The 21256-nt window shown below is 38.8% G+C and overlaps 1 protein-coding gene across 5 annotated transcripts in view; it reads right to left on the bottom strand.

Moving 5' to 3' along the window:
• The window catches only part of FNDC3B (fibronectin type III domain containing 3B), a 350641-nt gene that overhangs the window by 233522 nt on the left and 95863 nt on the right, over window positions 1–21256 (bottom strand). For all 5 annotated transcript variants that reach the window (XM_061194472.1, XM_061194468.1, XM_061194471.1 and 2 more), the window contains exon 3: window positions 15058–15133. In XM_061194472.1, coding sequence (XP_061050455.1) covers window positions 15058–15133 — 76 coding nt within the window. The remainder of the gene's footprint in view (window positions 1–15057; window positions 15134–21256) is intronic.

A 21256-nucleotide genomic window follows, 5' to 3' on the forward strand; every position in this document is an offset into this window, starting at 1 on the left:
TGCTAATAAGATTTTAGAGAAATTAATGTAGTACCTAAAGTAAGAGTCCTAAATGATATATTAACATCTCACTTTCAAAAAGAAAATTCTAGATAATTAAGCACTTCAGATCTACCCACACTTGAACCTATTTAGGTAAAGTTATAGTCTTCTCATGAAATTAGGAAGATCTAAATGGCAGAAAACTCTAGGGGAATAAAAGTGACAGAGGAAAGAGAAATTGGGAGGTAAGAAGAATTTTAGAAACCATCTGGTCCAATCCTCTTATTCTGAGGTGAGGAAAGTGAAGTCTTGATCAAAGAAACCATATTGAATGGAAAGGTTGTTAAACTGTATCGGGGCATTCTCTGCCTTTAATCAGGGGCAGAAGGTTTTATCAGTTTCTTCATTTAAAGGGGAAGAGAAAAATTAACAATATAATCAACTGATTTTTACTGAATGAGTTCAAGTCCAATGACCTTTGATGTGAACCAATTTTTTCTTTAAAGCTGCACAAAATACTGGGTCTATGGAAGGTGCACAGTAAAGAAGATTTGTATCAAGGAAGAGGAATAGGCTTGAAATAAGTTTAAAGAGGCCAGATTAGCAAGGCTATTTCACCCTTCCTGTTAAGCCATTTCCTATGTCCCCTAAATACATTACCCAGAGCTACTTTTCAGCACTCTGGCTCAATTTCTAAAGAATCTCATTTTCTCCAAAGTCTGTTCTATGGTTAATTACGTGCCTTCTCACTACCCTGGGTATAGCCAAGAAATAGGTAGAATGCACCTGTTGTTCTCGAGTTCCATCTGAGATGGAGGCTGGCATTCTATTCACCTCTGAGGAATGTTAATTGCTGATACCAGCATGACAGGTGCAATGAGTAGAAAAATGATCAATGAACCCAACTCACAGAACAGTGGCAGAACTCATCTAGAGACCATGAGAAAACTCCTCAAGAGTTGTAACTTTAATTACTAACAGTTGGTCTGGAATTCAATTTGACCCTTGAAACAGATTTTTAAAACACAGCACAATGTTCTAATTTCTACAATGGTGCCCTGTCCACAGGGGAAAAAAAGGGAATATGTATAATCTTGTTTTTCACGTTACTATGGAGTCGTTCACTAACCCCAGCTGCTTCTCATGGATTGCTTCTCCTCACGTTCCTCCCATTCCAGATCTTTACTGTTGTAGTCCTATCTATTTTGAATTCTGAGTCACTTCCTTTTCCCCTAGTTTTATACTTTAAAAATCATACTGTTTCTTTAGAATACTTCATAGAGTGAAGCCAACTTCCATATCGGTTCCCTGACTTTTTATCCTCCCCTTTTGGTTTTTTCTTTTACTACCACCCAGCTGTCTAGGGGGAGGGATGTACTAGCTTATTACTTGAATACAGTATCAGATATTGTGTATCTGTTTAGAATATTTTTCATATTTGCATAAGTTTCCTAACTCAGTGATCCCCATATACTACATAATACTATTCATTAAACTCTAAAATATTCCTGGAATATCTTTGGCAATCGTATTTATTCTCACTATGTCGGAACTGAGGCATAGAGAAGAAAAAGGAATTTCTGATAAAATGGCAATTGAATTAGGAGGTGTAAATGGAAAGATTATACGAACAAATCCTTTGAAAAGAGTCCCTGATTCAAACCTCAGTTCATTAAACCTATAGTGGAGGAAGGGGAAAAACTTTCAGACCAAGAAAAAATTCTATCTTTGAGCTTACAACTGAAGAATTTAAGCCAATCATTCTTTTTTATTTTTCTTCATTTACATGGACTTTCTCCCTTTTGTCCACTTTGTGACCAAACTTAATCCTGAGAGTTTTCTCTTTTGTTTAAGGGCACTTCTCTAAAAGTCCCCTCTTACAAGTGCCCCTCTTCCAGAAAGCCTCCTGCCTCAGCTATTCTCAAAGCCTGGACCCAGAACCACCAACATCAGTATCACCCGGGAACTCCTTATAAATACAAATTCTCAGGACCCATCTCACCTACCCCAGACCTAAATCAGAAACCCTGGGGGGGTACCAGCAATCTGTGTTTGAACAAGCCCTCCAGGTGATTCTAATCCATGCTAAAGTTACTGGTAACTGTCAGCATCTGAAACAGGATGTAATACCCTGGATTCAGGTATGCTGGGGGGACAACTTGAGCCAAATACCAACCTGTTTCCTGGGCACCTACATCATTCAAAGTATGAGGCAAGATCTATGAAGGGAACAAAGAGGGAAGCAATAGTTTCAGCCCAATTCGTCCACAGACTCAAGTGGAAAGAGTGCTAAAAGCAGCTTCTGCAAGCAGCAAGTTGTAAGATGGTTATTTTCTCATCTCACTTTCTCAGCTTCATCCACCCTGTACAATCTTTACCTATTCTAATCAACTTTGAATTTTAATAGTTTATAATAGGTGAGCTATTGTGTTTACATCTAAGTAAAGGTAAAATAGATCTATTCTCTGCTGAAAGGAATAAACTCAAATTTCTGTTTGATGACCCTTATTTACTACTTACAGAAGTTTATAACAAAAAGAGCAATTTCAATTATGAGGTTCAATAAAGACAACCACCACATAGTTTACTTATTAAGTATATGATTACAAGATAAACGATCTTTAAGCACTTTGCAAACCTTCTTAAAGAAGACTAACCTGGATGAACAGACAGGTACACAGCATGTGCAGTGTGATGTACTTGCGAAAACACACCATGAGAATTTCTTAAACTATCCTGAGGGTTAGGTTAACCAGAAATTCTCAGTCTCCACTGCGTATTAAATTACCTATGAAGCTTTTCAAAACTAATGCCAAGGTCTTGCCCCCAAAACAATCTGACAGTTCCCCTTGGCTTAGACAATCTGACAATTCCCTACAATTAGCCTGGAGGTCAACTTGTGCATTTTTTTTTAAAGTTCCCCAGGTAATTCTGATGTGCAAAAGTTACAAACCACTAATGTTAATACAACCAGCCTTAAAATCCTGAGGTGTTAGAGATGTTCTTTACCTTAAGCCTATGATGCAAGAACTATGTCACTCAAAATGTGAATGCTTAAAAAAAAAAAAAAAAATGTGAATGCTTGACCCACAGAAAAAGAAATGTCTTGATCATTGAGAATAAATTAACCAATTAATCTCAGATCTTGGTTTCTAATTTATGGGATAACAAGCCACACTTTTGCTGTACTTTAACATTTTGTGACTATTTCATGCTTACACTCAGGCAATTTAAGTATAAAGGTTTGATTATACTGCCTGCAAAGACTGTTCTTCCTCAATTGGAGGAGGCAAGTTCTAGCTGTGCCAAAGTACTCGTGTTGTCTGCACTGCTTGTATCCTGGTACAGCAGGCACAGAAAATTGACACTGCTGGATCTAGCATAAGACACACTGACCAATGTTAGAAGATCCAATCCCAGATAACCAAAATAATCCAACCCCATACAACAGTTAAAGACTTGGCACTTCAAGCAACGAACAGGCAGAGTTTAATTTGACATCTACATGAGATAACTGTGTGACTGTGTATATGCACTTTACTGAGAACTGCAGAACAAAACATAAAATTCATCTAGTCAGTCCTCTAACAGAATAACACTTTCACTCAAAAACACACTAAGAATAATGCTTATATTTATCTTTTTAAGTTTCCACTTCTGTTCCCAAAGACTTTTCTTCCCCTGATGTTTTGCCTCCTCTTCTTATCAGTTTAGAACAGAAATTTTAATTTGCTAATAACTGGAAGCTTTTTAAATTAAGTGAAAATGTGGAAACTCCTATAGCCAGAAAGATACCACAAAGCCTGTCAATTCTGGCTCTGCTGCACTGCCATATATAAAGTGTCCATAAAGATGTTGTATTTGAATTATGGAACACTTCCATTTTAACTCAGACACAAAAAGACCTGAAGAGTTTTCAACACTTCAACTTTTCTCTCCAATTGCTAAAGGGGGTTGGGAAGTTATATCCAGCCACACAAGAAATGTGGGTATATGCAAAGAACCCCGAACCAGGAGTCATAAGGCAAAGTCGCTGATGTGGGCAGTTTTTTTGTTTTGTTTTGTTTTAAATAAATTTATTTATTTATTTATTTTTGGCTGCGTTGGGTCTTCGTTGCTGAGCGCGGGCTTTCTCTAGTTGCGGCGAGTGGGCGCTACTCTTTGTTGCGGTGCGCGGCCTTCTCATTGTGGTGGCTTCTCTTTGTTGCGGAGCATGGGTTCTAGGCGCACAGGCTTCAGTAGTTGTGGCTCACGGGCTCTAGAGCGCAGGCTCAGTAGTTGTGGCGCACGGGCTTAGTTGCTCCGCCGCATGTGGGATCTTGCCGGACCAGGACTCGAACCCGTGTCCCCTGCATTGGCAGGCGGATTCTTAACCACTGCGCCACCAGGGAAGTCCCTGTGGGCAGTTTTGAGGCCAGTTTTCTCCATATTTAGATGAGTCCAGAAAGAAGTATTAAAACACACTCCCCTTTTACCCCACTGTCTTCATATCCTCAAAAAATAGTGTGCAAAATACCTTCCAAGTCACTGAAAACTCTCCTCCAAGAAGCAGTACCCAAGCTGATGAGCAGAAAAAACGCACTTACTTAAAGGAAAAAAAAAGTTTGCTTTTTTTTATCCTTTTTTGTTAATCCTAATGCTTGTCCAATTAGGACAGAGTGAATACAAAATGTTTAGTTTGTAAACTATTGTTTACACTGTAGGACAAACATTTTTCTAAAGGACCGGATTCCACCTATCTTGGGGAAACATACAACATCTAGTGCATAGCTCACTCCTTCTCTTCAGTGTGTGCCCCACTGGTCAGCAAGTCATGACTATCTCCTAAACATCTCAAATTTCTGTTCCTGCTTCCACACCCACCACCAATGCCCTCACCCAGGCTCTCTTCGCCTCCTGCCTGCCAACTCCATTTACTTCAGTAACCAGACTCGTTTACAATTTAAAGTGTACTCATGTCAGCCTGGGTCTGACATGGAGTTTACTGAGAGTTTATTGCTACAGATAAATGCTATAATTTTTAACTGCATGAAAACAATAAAATACTAATGAACAATCTAAATTACTTGCTAATAACATAAAAGATAAAGCTGGTCTATCTTTCACTATTAAATAGCCTTAAAAATATTTTCCAAGGTGTTCCCAGCCTACTCCTCACAAAAGAAAAAAATTATCAAAAGAAGGGATATAATGATCACTCCCTCATGCTTTTTACAAGTAAGGGAGCTAACCAATATACTGGACTTCTTCAGAATTACTGTATGTTTTTGGAAACAAACTCACACCTGCATTCATTATCTTAATTTGAGGAACAGAGAGTAAAAATAACCAACCTTAATTACTTAAGTACAGTAACAAAAACAAAAATTTGCCTCTGTGAATTAACTATGAGACTTTTCCATGATTTTGACATGATTTTTTAGCAGTAAATCAGGAAATGACTTTCCTCTTTTCTGAGCATCTAGGAGGTGCTGGATAGGCACTGGGATACAAAGATCACTAAGATTTGACCCCTACCCTTGAAGAACCCTTTACAGACTTCTTTAAAAACACCTCTAACATGAAATTTTCCATTTCAAATTGTAAGTGTAAAACACAAAGGTAAAAAATACAGAAAGAATAAAGCAAGAACTAAAAGATTATAAGCTGTGAAATAAAATGTGGTGGACAATCGAGGTAATGTGACAATTAGCTCTTTGGAATTATCTGTCATGCAAAGATCTGTGACATTTAAGGAACTCCAAGCAGTGGTACCCTCAGAAATGACATTTTAACCACTGCTGAACAAGCCTGCAAGACAAAAAGGGCACAGAAGCTAAACTCCCACTGCATAATTTTTAAACATATTATGAAGCAGTACGACTAAAATGTGAAGACATCTGAAAACTCCTAACCAATACCTCAAGTTCACAGAGTCTTTCCTGAAATGCTTTAAACTGACAAGTAACAAAAATAAAGGTGGTTCAATGTCTAGCCATAATGGAGACTGGGAGCCTAATAATGGTTCCTATTTATTGGACCCTTACATTGCCTTAGAAACTGTTCTAAGTGCTTTCTACCCAATATGTCATTTAATCCCCATAGCAATTCTTTAAGACCGATATTATTATTCCAATTCTACAGACTAGGTGTAGGTGTAGAGGAGTAACTGCTTTTACGATACACATCTAACATGCAGGGGACTTCTAGGCCAGCCAATCTTACTCAAAAACCCATAATGATCTTACCAATATGCCTTACTGCCTCTTCAGTACTGCCTAAGAGCAGGACACATTAAATAAAGATTAAAAGAAGTACGGAATTTAATTGAAATGTGAACGACAAGGCCTAAAGGAGGGAAGGCATACCCATAGGAACTACTTTATAGGTCTGTCTGAATATGGCCTCTCAGGCATAGTGTGAGAGTTAACAGCTTATCATCCAAAATAAAAGCAACAACTGAAGCTTCAACTACAACAAAACTTACTTTAAATGCATGAAACAGTGGAACCACTGTTTTATCCACAATCCTTTATCTGAACAATACATACATCCCCATAACCCTTCATCTGAAATGTCTGAAATGTTGCCATCACCATCAACCCATGAAAGCAAGCTTATTGTTAAGTAGGCAATGAAATGGAGGCTCGAACTTTGACTGATAACCAAGTCATTGCCCACAACTGGTCATGGCATCTCTTTAGAACAAAAATAATCACCAAAGCTGTGTACATTACTAGATGATGATGATGACAATGCTAGTACTTACAATGGAATGTCTCATAACCTTACTGGCTAGGTATTCCCACTATCCCCATTTTAAGAGAGGAAAGAAACTGAGGCTAAGAGTTTAACCATTATCTAGCAAACAACCAGGGATTCTCACTACAGAGCCTTTACTCTTAGAACATAACCTTTATAACTTCTAACAATTACATCACTCAAGCTTTACTTGAAGAAAAAGGCCAAAGAAAGTCTGACAGTATAATTTTGTGTAAAGTTTTTGTCCTAATTATGGATATGTAACAATAGCTAAAAACAATCGAGATAAATGGGAAGGGTAGAAAGCAGCAGACACACTGGATATTTTCCCTTGAGAGGGACTTCACACCACCTCCTGGGAAGCAGCATGGTTTCATACTGATGTAACCCAGTCTCATGACATTACTCAGTCCCAGCATGATGACAGCCACATTTATAATCACAGACTTTCCTCCCACCCCCTCCATAAACCGGACTTTCTGCTCTGGGCCCATCAGTACTCACCGACCCTTATGGAGACTACTCTGGTGGTAAACTTCCAGTTACTCGGCAGCAAGCTATTGTCTGAAAGGGGGCCTATCAGGTCAGCATACAGAACTCCTGTTTGCACAAACAGCTATGCATGTCCATGTATGAGGAAAAAGGCAAATCATCATGCCCAAAATAAGGCTCTCAAACATTTCAGAGATCAGGTATTCTCCAAAATGCTAAAAGTGATTTTTCACCAACATTTCATCAATATTACACACACACAGGTAAGAGACTGATTTGTCCCAAATCTAATATTTAAGTTATAAAATGAGCTGGCAAGTTGGTGGAATAATTCAGATATTCCTAGAAATTCAGATTCTCTCAGCCTAGAGCCTCACTGGAAACTTAGGTACTAAGTCTTACCAAATATAGCTTTGGATCAGTCAGAAAGATGGGCAGGACACTGGGGCTAGCCTGGGCAAAAGACTTGGTATTTTCAATTCTAAAAGATTTTCTCAAGTGAGGCCTTAACTGTTCACAGTAACATTTCAGATTAGCGATCCCTCACAAACCCCCAAATGCAAAAGGAATTGACTTTCAAAGCAGTTTCTTGTGTAGAAAAAGAAGCTCTCAAAATAAGAAAATTGTAACAGGAAAAAATCTTTTGCCTTATAATACAGACTTTCCGTTAAGTAATTACATACAGTCAAATAACAATCAATTACATATTCAATGTAATGAAAGTTTGCAAAGATTCTAAACGATTTAACGGCAGTCATAGGACAGTAAGTTCACTTTCAAATCACCCAAATAGTTTGGATAAAAGACTTGTTCGCAAATTTAAGCCAGGGCAAGGGTTCAATCACTCTTAGGAGACAGACTTCATTTGCAACAGGTCCTCTTCCTTGGTTGCAAGCCAGTAAAACAGGAATTTCTCACTTATATGCAGAGTTTTCTTTAAAGGCATAGACCATATAGAAGCTTTGCTTGTGAAATGATAGTCTACCTCAGCTTGCAAGCCCTACCTATGACATCACTCAAGTCATTTCTCAATCAACAAAGCAAGAGACAACGAGAGTCCACTAGGACCTCTCATAAAATTCTTAGAAAGAATGACAGGTCGGTGTTTTAATGTGCCAAACAAGTCTAATAAATGCACTTAAAGTACCAAATGAGAAAAAAAAGTAACTTTAAGGTCCCAGTGACAGTCTGGATTCTGAATATGGCGGGGAGCGGGGTGGGAGACAAACGAGGAGATTCAAAAATGTGGACCGGCTCTCAATGGTGTCATTCACAGGGGCCTGTGAGCAGAGCATGCTGTTCATCAATGATACGGTTCCCACACTCAGTGGGGCAGGGGGAGTGAGACACAGAGCTGAAGAAGGCTTAAGGAGAGTAAGCAGGAAAGGGAGAAGTTTCACACTCTAACAGAACCCAAACTACAGCCATCTCAGAGTAAGGCTCTCCTCAAGTTTCCCTTCTGCCATACATTCTGCTGTCATTTCAAGGTCTCTACTCACTTACCACAAATTAGCCGAGTAAATAATCTCTTTAAAGATGTCTAGATTATTCTGGACAAAAAACATTAGTAATCAAATATCTTTAAATATTATGCTTTATTAGGGTAATGGTGATTCCCAAGCATTTCACTTTAACCTGTTTTTTGCTGTTATCACCAGGACATTCACCTGTTTTCTTCAGGCTCATGATTTGAAATATGTCTTGAAAGACAAAAATTGCGGCATTAATACTGGTCAATATGAAAGTTCTTTAGACTTACGCATGTTTTTTTTTAAAGGAAACTGATTAGCTTTAATTGTAATGTGATTTGAAATTTGAAAGTTCTTCTATAGAGATTTTAAAGGCCCCTAAAAGCACTTAACTAAATATCTTTAAGTTCCCGGCACAACAGTAAAAGTTAAAAGAAAAATCATCACATCCGATGTAATGCCAGAGCTAGTCAAGGGCCTAGTAGTCAGTAATTATTGTCAGGCTGTGTGGCTGGAGGTATAGGTAGGGTGGAGGATACACTGTTTCCTGTCACAACTGAACTCACAGTCTAATTCAAGGGCTAAGGAAAGGTTTACACATATAACCAGATAGTTACATGCAGTGCTACCTCCACCTGCTCCTCCAGGAACGCAGAGAAAGGTCAGAATGGACTGAAATGGTCCGGGGGGAGGGGGGTGACCCCTGCTGAAGGAGAGAGCCCTAGAGCTTAAAGGAAGCGTGGTATTTGTTTTGGCTGAAGCGTTTTACAGGGAGCAGAGAAATGGCCCAGATAAAAAGATGGCATGCGAGGGCAGGAAGGAAGGCTGCACTGCCAGCACCTCAGCCCAGACAAGGATATGAAAATAACGGGAGAGACCTGCAGCTGCCCTCTATTAATTCCTGAATTTCACCAAAGGAAAAAATTCAGATTGATTGCTAAGATTCTTTTTTCCCTAACAATTAGCTCTTTATACACTTTCACCTGGCCTAGGAAAGAAAAATCTTTTGTCTAGGATGCCATAGGTATAGTGCTGCCTCCAAGTAAGAATAAACTATGACCTTCTGTGGCCCCTTCAAGACCTATGATTCATGTTTCATGGAAATATTGAGAAATATTCCATTAGAAATGAATCTGCTTTCACAGCATATTGTATGTTTCCTGTGTTTTTCTTCCTTCATTATCACCAAGGACATTCCCATGAAAACAAAATCTTGTTTTTTCCCCAGAGTAACCATATGCTTTACATTGATTTGCTCTGAATTTCCAGACTGCCTTTTCATGGCACCACAATGAGCTTCTGGGGTCTTTCTCGTGACGTCATAAATGTCCTATAGAGAAAATTATTAGGCTGACAAATTCGACTACAAGCAGAGGGGGTTGACCTCACATGGTGTCATTTCAAAGTTTCCAGGAAGGCCTGCAACCAGCTCCACTCCCTCCCCCTAACCCCACCCCCCAGCCCCCAGCAATTCTTACTGTGCTGGCTAGTGCTGAAATAGCAAAGCTATCAAGCTGACAGTTTCAACCACGGTGTAAGCAATGGGGATGACTTCAAACTTTCCCGGAAGGCCACCACCACCAATCGCCGCGCTCTCCTTCCCCGCCGAAAAAAACACCTCCCCATCTGCTGGCTGGTGTTGAAAAAGCACAACTAGAGCTTCATTCCCTTAACTTTAATCTTTAGTAAAATACAAATGCTTCTTTTACAAGTTGCCATTACAATATGACTCAATTTCAGATCCTTTCCTAACCAGTCCTCTACCATCGTACCCCTCCCTCTTCCAGCAACTGAAGCTGGAAGCCCCACCTAGAAGCTCAGCCCACCCCAACTCTGGGCCCAATCCTGACTCTGGACAGAGATAATTTAAGGACTTCTAAATCAATACTCCCTGTATCAAACTATCCTGCTCTCACTTCTGTGAACAGGGTACCTGTCTTATTCCAAAGACCCCGTCTCCACCATCCACTTTTGCTCTGCAAACCATCTCTATCTCATTCTGGTCACCTGAGTACTCACCTAGCATCCTTCCCAGAATCCTGTTACTCCAGGAATAGGAACCCATCTTGCTCTTGTCATGTGCCCAAGAAAATGGAGTCGATTTGAGTTCATTATTCCCTGACGTAAAGCCACGGAGCAAGGCAATAAAGAGCTCTGCTGTTTCTCACTAGATGACTTTATTTATTTATTTTTTAACATCTTTATTGGCATATAATTGCTTTACAATGCTGTGTTAGTTTCTACTGTATAACAAAGTGAATCAGCTATACATATACATATATCCCCATATCCCCTCCCTCTTGTGACTCCCTCCTACCCACCCTATCCCACCCCTCTAGGTGGTCACAAAGCACCGAGCTGATCTCCCTGTGCTATGCGGCTGCTTCCCACTAGCTATCTATTTTACATTTGGTAGCATATATAAGTCCATGCCACGCTCTCACTTTGTCCCAGCTTACCCTTCCCCCTCCCCATGTCCTCGAGTCCATTCTCTACGTCTGCATCTTCATTCCTGTCCTGCCCCCAGGTTCTTCATAACCATTTTTTTTTTAGATTCCGTATATATGTGTTAGCATACGGTATTTGTTTTTCTCTTTCTGACTTACTTCACTCTGTATGACAGACTCTAGGTCCATCCACCTCACTACAAATGACTCAATTTCATTTCTTTTTATGGCTGAGTAATATTCCATTGTATATATGTGCCACATCTTCTTTAGCCATTCATCTGTCGATGGACACTTAGGTTGCTTCCATGTCCTGGCTATTGTAAATAGAGCTGCAATGAACACTGTGGTACATGACTCTTTTTGAATTATGCTTTTCTCCAGGTATATGCCCAACAGTGGGATTGCTGGGTCATATGGTAATTCTATTTTTAGTTTTTTAAGGAACCTCCATACTGTTCTACATAGTGGCTGTGTCAATTTACATTCCCACCAAGAGTGCAAGAGGGTTGGTTCCCTTTTCTCCACACCCTCTCCAGCACTTATTGTTTGTAGATTTTTTGGTGATGGCCATTCTGACCAGTGTGAGGTGATACCTAACTGTAGTTTTGATTTGGATTTCTCTAGTGATTAGTGATGTTGAGCATTCTTTCATGTGTTTGTTGGCAATCTATATATCTTCTTTGGAGAAATGTCTATTTAGGTCTTTGGCCCATTTTTGGATTGGGTTGTTTTTTTGATATTGAGCTTCATGAGCTGCCTGTAAATTTTGGAGATTAATCCTTTGTCCCTTGATTCATTTGCAAATATTTTCTCCCATTCTGAGGGTTGCCTTTTTGTCTTGTTTATGGTTTCCTTTGCTGTGCAAAAGCTTTTAAGTTTCATTAGGTCCCATTTGTTTATTTTTGTTTTTATTTCCATTTCTCTAGGAGGTGGGTCAAAAAGGATCTTGCTGTGATTTACATCATAAAGTGTTCTGCCTATGTTTTCCTCTAAGAGTTTTATAGTGTCTGGCCTTACATTGAGGTCTTTAATCCATTTTGAGTTTATTTTTGTGTATGGTGTTAGGGAGTGTTCTAATTTCATTCTTTAACATGTAGCTGCACTATATGACTTTAGATGTGTGAATTAGCCTCTACAGGTCTCAGCTTCCTCATGTGTATCTGTCATACCCATTCAATGAGAGAATACATAAGGCTAAGAGTTGAATAAATATTAGCAATGATAGGGATGTTAATCACAGTGAAAGGATAGTAACAACTTGTGTTGGAATTTATAAACATATTGCCTATTCCCACATTCTATGTTGATATGCTCTACCTACCTGGAGTGAAGCATTCACTAACTCACACTGGAACTCAGATGAAGGGGGGGATGAGAGCACCTGGGCTGAGTGGCTGTCTGTTATGCATGAGTGGCCAACAATGGGTCTGGACTGGGGTTCCTTCCAGTTCCTGCAGTTGATTCTGTTGTCCCAGGGCCTCCCAAGCCCTAGCAAACCACTTGGGGTTCCAGGTCACCCTCATCCTGTCCTGTGTCATTTCAATTAGTTGGGCCAGGTACCAACATGTCCAAATAAAGATAACCACAGTACCTGGGTGTTCAGAAGAGAACAAAGAATAGGAAGGCTCAGTAAGCCAAAGATAAATGGCTCTACAATTCTTCTTTAGTCAATGGCATTTTTTTAAATCACTGAAAGGGGTGTTAGTGTCACTTATCTCCAAGTACCATCATGAATAAATACAAAGTTTCCATTGTGGACAGAGCAATATACTTGCTAAATTCCCTGCAGAGCATACCAGTTACGAATTGGACCCACAAAAAGTGAGGAAGAGGCTAACCAGACGAACACACACACACACTCTTCAGACACCAAAAGTAGAAGCAGTTGGCATTGAAAAAGTGGATTTTATATATGTTGATCCATTCAGCAATTTGCTTTTATAGATTCTATTACACATACTCAGTTGTAGAGGGACACAGCCTTCTAGCCAATGCATAGGGTTCCAATGTTACCATGACCAGAAGCTCAACTATTCTCTTACTGAACTGGAAACATCAGCTTCATTCTATGTAGGTAAAATAACTTTTCATCTAGTTTTACTAGTGTGTTTTTTTTTTTTAAGATACAGAGTGAATTTTGAGGTTTTATTTGTTGATAATATCTGTTACAGTTCTACAAGTAGGTAGAAGATTCTGTAACCCATACTATTTTAAAATATTTTTCTCTCTTCTTTTACCTGAAGTTCCTTTGTGTGATCTATCACCGAAGACTAGGTTTGGTTTTTAAATGGTTTAGAACACCAAGGTCAATTTCAGGGACACAATGAATGCAATCAGAAAAAAGCATTAATGAAATGGTTAAATCATTTCAGATTAACTGCAATTAAAACTCACTAGGATTCTAGCCTAATGAGTTTTAATTTTTTTCCTAAATTTTTGTTCTTATAGTTTCAAAAACAAGTAATGAAATGACACAGCAGCACACTCTGCTATTATGCAAAACAACAGGAAGATCAACTTTTTCCATGCAGCTCATTATGGAAAACTAAAACTAAAGGGCATGTCCCTTCATTTTCTTTATATATTGGTGAGCAAGCCCAAGTATTAAAATAAGACCTCTGGTCAGATTCCAGTCTAATCAATAACCTAGTACTGAACTCAAATTACAGGCCAATTTACCATTTGCCCCATAATCCCAATCACTGCCAAAAAGAGCTGTCACACAGTGCCCTCCAACACAGCAGTATTTATAGACTAACTCCATATCTGGATTGATCTTCCTACACAGAACCCCACATGGATCAGAGTACCTAAGCGTCTTTCTTTCCTTAGTGAACTATAGAGAAGAGGCACCGGTATTACACAAACTAGAAATTAACTGAAATGCCGTAGGAGCAGTACTTAAAGAACTACACCCAAGGAGCCTCACCTACTCCTGGAGCTTATTGAGATAACCAGATTCTGGACTCTGAGCTGATGCTGTACTGGAATAAGACTTCTGGAGATCTTAGGAGGGGGTACCTTGCGTGTGGGAGAGACACGAATTACTGAGGGCCGAGGGTGGACTGCGGTGGGCAGCTTTCTAAAAGTTGGCTGCTGGTATTCATACTCTCTGTCATCCCCTTTCTGGAGCGGGCTGGACATACCACTCCCTCTTGCCCTTTAGTTGCTGCTCCGATGACGCTGCCATAATGTAAGCGCCCCCATGGAGAGGCCACTTAGCAAGGAACAGAGGGAAGCTGCCTGCCACTAGCCCACAAAAAAAACGAAATCCTGCCAACAACCACTTAGGCGAGCCTGGAAACAGACTGACACTCAGACATGCCTTATGGTGACTGTAGCTCTATCTAGCCCACACCTGGATTTTAGCATTTCGAGAGGCCCAGAGCCATAGGACACAGCTAAGCTGTGCCTAAATTCCTGACCCACAGAAACTGTAGACAAGAACTGTTTTAAGCTACTAAATTTGAGTAATTTGTTACTCAGTAATAAATAACAGATATTTAATACATATTTTTACCTCTAAAAGCATCATTTGGATAGCATCACAATATGTATTTGAAACTTTTACCTAATTTGAAAAAGTACTTGCTGTCCTCATCTGGAATTTTAAGCTCTCTTAAAAATCTCTGCATTTTTCAGGACTACCAAATTCTGAAATATATGAAGACAATGCAAGCTTTCCCAAGTTAACTTAATTCACTTAAAAGTCAATACACTACTCAAGATATTTAACTTTGTCGCTTATATATCACAGGCCCACATCAGCATTAAGGAGCCCCTAATAAAAGCAAAAAAAAAAATCCAAGATAAATTTTACTTCTAGAAAATCACATGCAGACTCAGAGATAAACTCTACTTCCATAAAATAATAAATAAAGGAAAACTTCTTTGATTAGAAAGCTTACAAAAAACTTCCTTACCTTGAATGCACTGAAGTGTTCCATCCTCCGCTCTTATTGTAAAAGTCTCACCTGGATTAACTTGAACGAGAATAACCTGCCAAAATAACACAGTAATTTCACTTTAATACTAGAACATCTGGGGATTTCTCTTCAACGGTTTCATTACCTAAATTTATGTACTAGACAAGAAGTATGTGGCACAGAATCTTGTATAAACACAAAACTTAGGATATGTCTTAGATCTGGTTCAAATTTGAGGGGGGTAAGTTCATGCATTTGAATTTAGCTAAGTGAATTCTCCTGTGTTGCTTATGCTATATAACAAAAAAAAAACCCCAATGTTAAGATACTTTTTCTTTCAGACAATTCCTTTTTTTCTTTCACTAAATCAGAAACAACAATTAAAGAAGAAAAAAGACCAGAAACTATAACCTGCAAAGGAAAATTGAACAGAGAAATGAGTTTCTGACCTAACACTGTTGCATACCATTCCCAAGTATCTATTACTGACCTGAGTCTACTGTGTAACAATAGAAAGCAATTTATAAGAAAAATGTTTGGGGGAAAAAAAAAGCGTGTATAGAACCTGGAAATAACAATGAACAGTATAAAATAAATATTACAAATAAGACCCATCAAACACTCAAATTTTCAAATCTATTACCTAAATGTCAGTGTTTTAGTCATATAACATAGATATTTAGTTATCAGAAGACAACTTCCGAAAAGACTAAACCACGGATGCCATGGCGAAGTATGTTCTTTTAAGAACCTCAGTTTTAAGTTCTAATCTCATTTAGTTCCTTTAGATAACAAAAGTAAAAAAAATCACTAATTTATATCTAAATATAAATTAAAGGACATAACAAAGCTTAAAAAACTGTAGTTTAAAATTACCATGTGCGAGATTAACACTATTAAAATAATGACTATATATTTCTAGAAACTGGAAGGATGTCAGTGTCACATTCATCTTATAGTTCTTAGAGCAAGCCTTGTTCCTCCTTGCCTCAAAACCATCAAGCATACTGTTCCCTCTGTCTGCAATGCTCTCTCTGCACTCCTTCATCTCTGCCCACCTTATTCCTTCCTCAACCAGCTAACGCCCATTCATCCTTGCCAGATTAAGAAGTGGTATTTGACTCTCAGGACAGGCCAGGTCTTGCACTATGTGTTCTCAAAAAACAAACGAACAAAACTCTACTCCTTCCTAAAATTTACAATTGCAATTAATTAACTAAGGAATTATTTTTGTGTCTGTCTTTCCTTTAATCTAGGCTCTCTAAGGGCAAGATCTGACACAGAATAAGTGCTCAAGAAATACATTTACTGGGCAGATTGGTTCAAGATGGCAGAATAGAAGGACATGCTCTCACTCCCTCTTGCGAAAACAATGGAATCACAACTAACTGCTGAACAATCATCGACAGGAAGACACTGGAACTCACCAAAAAAGATACCCCACATCCAAAGACAAAGGAGAAGCCACAATGAGATGGTAGGAGGGGCGCATTCACAATAAACTCAAATCCCATAACTGCTAGGTGGGTAACCCACAAACTGGAGAACACTTATACCACAGAAGTCCACCCACTGGAGTGAAGGTTCTGAGCCCCACGTCAGGCTTCCCAACCTGGGGGTCCAGCAATGGGAGGAGGAATTCCTAGAGAATCAGACATTGAAGGCTGGGGGGATTTGACTGCAAGACTTCGACAGGACTGGGGGAAACAGAGACTCCACTCTTGGAGGGCACACACAAAGTAGTGTGTGCTTTGGGACCCACGGGAAGGAGCAGTAGCCCCATAGGAGACTGAAACAGACCTACCTGCTAGTGTTGGGGGGTCTCCTGCAGAGGCGGGGGGTGGCTCTGTCTCACCATGAGGACAAGGACACTGGCAGCAGAAGTTCCAGGAAGTACTCCTTGGCATGCGCCCTCACAGAGTCCACCATTAGCCCCGCCAAAGAGCCCGGGTAGGCTCCAGTGTTGGGTCGCCTCAGACCAAACAACCAACAGGGAGGAGACCCAGCCCCACCCATCAGCAGGCAAGCGGATTAAAGTTTTACTGAGCTCTGCCCACTAGAGCAACACGCAGCTCTACCCACCACCAGTCCCTCCCATCAGGAAACTTGCACAAGCCTCTTAGATAGGCTCATCCACCAGAGGGCAGACAGCAGAAGCAAGAACTACACTTCTGCAGCCTATGGAACAAAAACCACGTTCACAGAAAGATAGACAAGATGAAAATGAAGAAGGCTATGTACCAGATGAAGGAACAAGATAAAACCCCAGAAAAACAACTAAATGAAGTGGAGATAGGCAACCTTCCAGAAAAAGAATTCAGAATAATGATAGTGAAGATGATCCAGGACCTCGGAAAAAGAATGGAGGCGAAGATGGAGAAGATGCAAGAAATGTGTAACAAAGACCTAGAAGAATTAAAGAACATACAAACAGAGATGAACAATACAAGAATTGAAATGAAAAATACACTAGAAGGAATCAATAGCAGAATAACTGAGGCAGAAGAACGGATAAGTGACCTGGAAGACAAAATGGTGGAATTCACTGCTGCAGAAGAGAATAAAAAAAAAAGAATGAAAAGAAATGAAGACAGCCTAAGAGACCACTGGGACAACATTAAACGCAACAACATTTGCGTTATAGGGGTCCCAGGAGGAGAAGAGAGAGAGAAAGGACCAGAGAAAATATTTGAAGAGATTATAGTCGAAAACTTCCCTAACATGGGAAAGGAAACAGCCATACAAGTCCAGGAAGCACAGAGTGTCCCATACAGGATAAACCCAAGGAGAAACACGGCGAGACACATACTAATCAAATTGGCAAAAATTAAAAACAAAGAAAAATTATTGAAAGCAGCAAGAGAAAAATGACAAATAACACACAAGGGAATCCCCATGAGGTTAACAGCTGATTTCTCAGCAGAAACTCTACAAGCCAGAAGGGAGTGGCATGATATACTTAAAGTGATGAAAGGGAAAAACCTACAACCAAGATTACTCTACCAAGCAAGGATCTGATTCAGATTTGATGAAGAAATCAAAAGCTTTACAGACAAACAAAAGCTAAGAGAATTCAGCACCACCAAACCAGCTTTACAACAAATGCTAAAGGAACTTCTCTAGGCAGGAAACACAAGAGAAGAAAAGGACCTACAAAAACAAACCCAAAACGATTAAGAAAATGGTAATAGGAACATACATATCAATAATTGCCTTAAACGTGAATGGATTAAATGCTCCAACCAAAAGACACAGGCTTGCTGAATGGATACAAAAACAAGACCCATATATATGCTGTCTACAAGAGACCCACTTTAGACCTAGGGACACATACAGACTGAAAGTGAGGGGATGGAAAAAGATATTCCATGCAAATGGAAATCAAAAGAAAGCCGAAGTAGCAATACTCGTATCAGATAAAATAGACTTTAAAATAAAGAATGTTACAAGAGACAAGGAAGGACACTACATAATGATCAAGGGATCAATCCAAGAAGAAGATATAACAATTATAAATATATGCACCCAACATAGGAACACCTCAATACATAACACAACTGCTAACAGCTATAAAAGAGGAAATCGACAGTAACACAATAATAGTGGGGGACTTTAACACCTCACTTACACCAATGGACAGATCATCCAGACAGAATATAAAGAGGAAACAAAAACTTTAAATGACACAATAGACCACACAGATTTAATTGATATTTATAGGACATTCCATCCAAAAACAGCAGATTACACTTTCTTCTCAAGTGTGCACAGAACATTCTCCAGGATAGATCACATCTTGGGTCACAAATCAAGCCTCAGTAAAGTTAAGAAAATTGAAATCATATCAAGCATCTTTTCTGACCACAACACTATGAGATTAGAAATAATTACAGGGAAAAAAACGTAAAAAACACAAACACATGTAGGCTAAACAATATGTTACTAAATAACCAAGAGATCACTGAAGAAATCAAAGAGGAAATCAAAAAATACCTAGAGAAAAATGACAATGAAAATACGACGATCAAAAACCTACGGGATGCAGCAAAACCAGTTCTAAGAGGGAAGTATATAACTATACAATCCTAGCTCAAGAAACAAGAAAAATCTCAAATAAACAATCTAACCTTACACCTAAAGGAACTAGAGAAAGAAGAACAAACAAAACCCAAAGTTAGCAGAGGGAAAGAAATCATAAAGATCAGAGCAGAAATAAATGAAATAGAAACAAAGAAAACAATAGCAAAGATTAATAAAACTAAAAGCTGGTTCTTTGAGAAGATAAACAAAACTGATAAACCATTAGGCAGACTCATCAAGAAAAAGAGAGAGAGGACTCAAATCAATAAAATTAGAAATGAAAAAGGAGAAGTTACAACAGACACCACAGAAATACAAAGCATCCTAAGAGACTACTACAAGCTACTCAATGCCAATAAAATGGACAACCTGGAAGAAATGGACAAATTCTTAGAAAGGTATAACCTTCCAAGACTGAACCAGGAAGAAATAGAAAATATGAACAGACCAATCACAAGCACTGAAATTAAAACTATGATTAAAAATCTTCCAACAAACAAAAGTCCAGGACCAAATGGATTCACAGGTGAATTCTGTCAAACATTTAGAGAAGAGCTAACACACATCCTTCTCAAACTCTTCCAAAAAATTGCAGAGGAAGGAACACTCCCAAACTCATTCTATGAGGCCACCATCACCCTGATACCAAAACCAGACAAAGATACTACAAAAAAAGAAAATTGCAGACCAATATCACTGATGAATATACATGCAAAAATCCTCAACAAAATACTAGCAAACAGAATCCAACAACACATTAAAAGGATCATACACCATGATCAAGTGGGATTTATCACAGGGATGCAAGGATTCTTCAATATGCACAAATCAATCAATGTGATACATCATATTAAAAAACTGAAGAATAAAAACCATATGATCATCTTAATAGAGAAAGCTTTTGACAAAATTCAACACCCATTTATGATAAAAACTCTCCAGAAAGTGGGCATAGAGGGAACCTACCTCAACATAATAAAGGCCATATACGACAAACCCACAGCCAACATCATTCTCAATGGTGAAAAACTGAAAGCATTTCCTCTAAGATCAGGAACAAGACAAGGATGTCCACTCTCACCACTCTTATTCAACATAGTTTTGGAAGTCCTAGCCATGGATATCAGAGAAGAAAAAGAAATAAAGGAATAAAATTGGAAAAGAAGAAGTAAAACTGTCACTGTTTGCATCTGACATGATACTATACATAGAGAATCCTAAAGATGCCACCAGAAAACTACTAGAGCTAATCAATGAATTTGGTAAAGTTGCAGGAAACAAAATTAATGCACAGAAATCTCTTGCATTCCTATACACTAATGATGAAAAATCTGAAAGAGAAATTAAGGAAACACTCCCATTTACCACTGCAACAAAAAGAATAAAATACCTAGGAATAAACCTACCTAGGAGGATAAAAGACATGTATGCAGAAAACTATAAGACACTAATGAAAGAAATTAAAGGTGATACCAACAGATGGAGAGATATACCATGTTCTTGGATTGGAAGAATCAATACTGTCAAAATGACTATACTACCCAAAGCAATCTACAGATTCAATTCAATCCCTATCGAATTACCAATGGCATTTTTTACGGAACTAGAACAAAAAACCTTAAAATTTGCATGGAGACACAAAAGACCCCAAATAGCCAAAGCAGTCTTGAGGAAAAAAAACGGAGCTGGAGGAATCAGACTCCCTGACTTCAGACTATACTACAAAGCTACAGTAGTCAAGACAATATGGTACTGGCACAAAAACAGAAATATAGATCAATGGAACAGGATAGAAAGCCCAGAGATACACCCATGTACCTATGGTCAACTAATCTATGACAAAGGAGGCAAGGATATACAATGGAGAAGAGACAGTCTCTTCAATAAGTGGTGCTGGGAAAACTGGACAGCTACATGTAAAAGAATGAAATTAGAACACTCCCTAACACCATACACAAAAATAAACTCAAAATGGATTCAAGACCTAAATGTAAGACCGGACACTATAAAACTCTTAGAGGAAAACATAGGAAGAACACTCTTTGACATAAATCACAGCAAGGTATTTTTTGATCCACCTCCTAAAGTAATGAAAATAAAAAGAAAAATAAACAAA

This window comes from Eubalaena glacialis, chromosome 6, assembly GCF_028564815.1.
Source record: "Eubalaena glacialis isolate mEubGla1 chromosome 6, mEubGla1.1.hap2.+ XY, whole genome shotgun sequence".
Taxonomy (NCBI): domain Eukaryota; kingdom Metazoa; phylum Chordata; class Mammalia; order Artiodactyla; family Balaenidae; genus Eubalaena; species Eubalaena glacialis.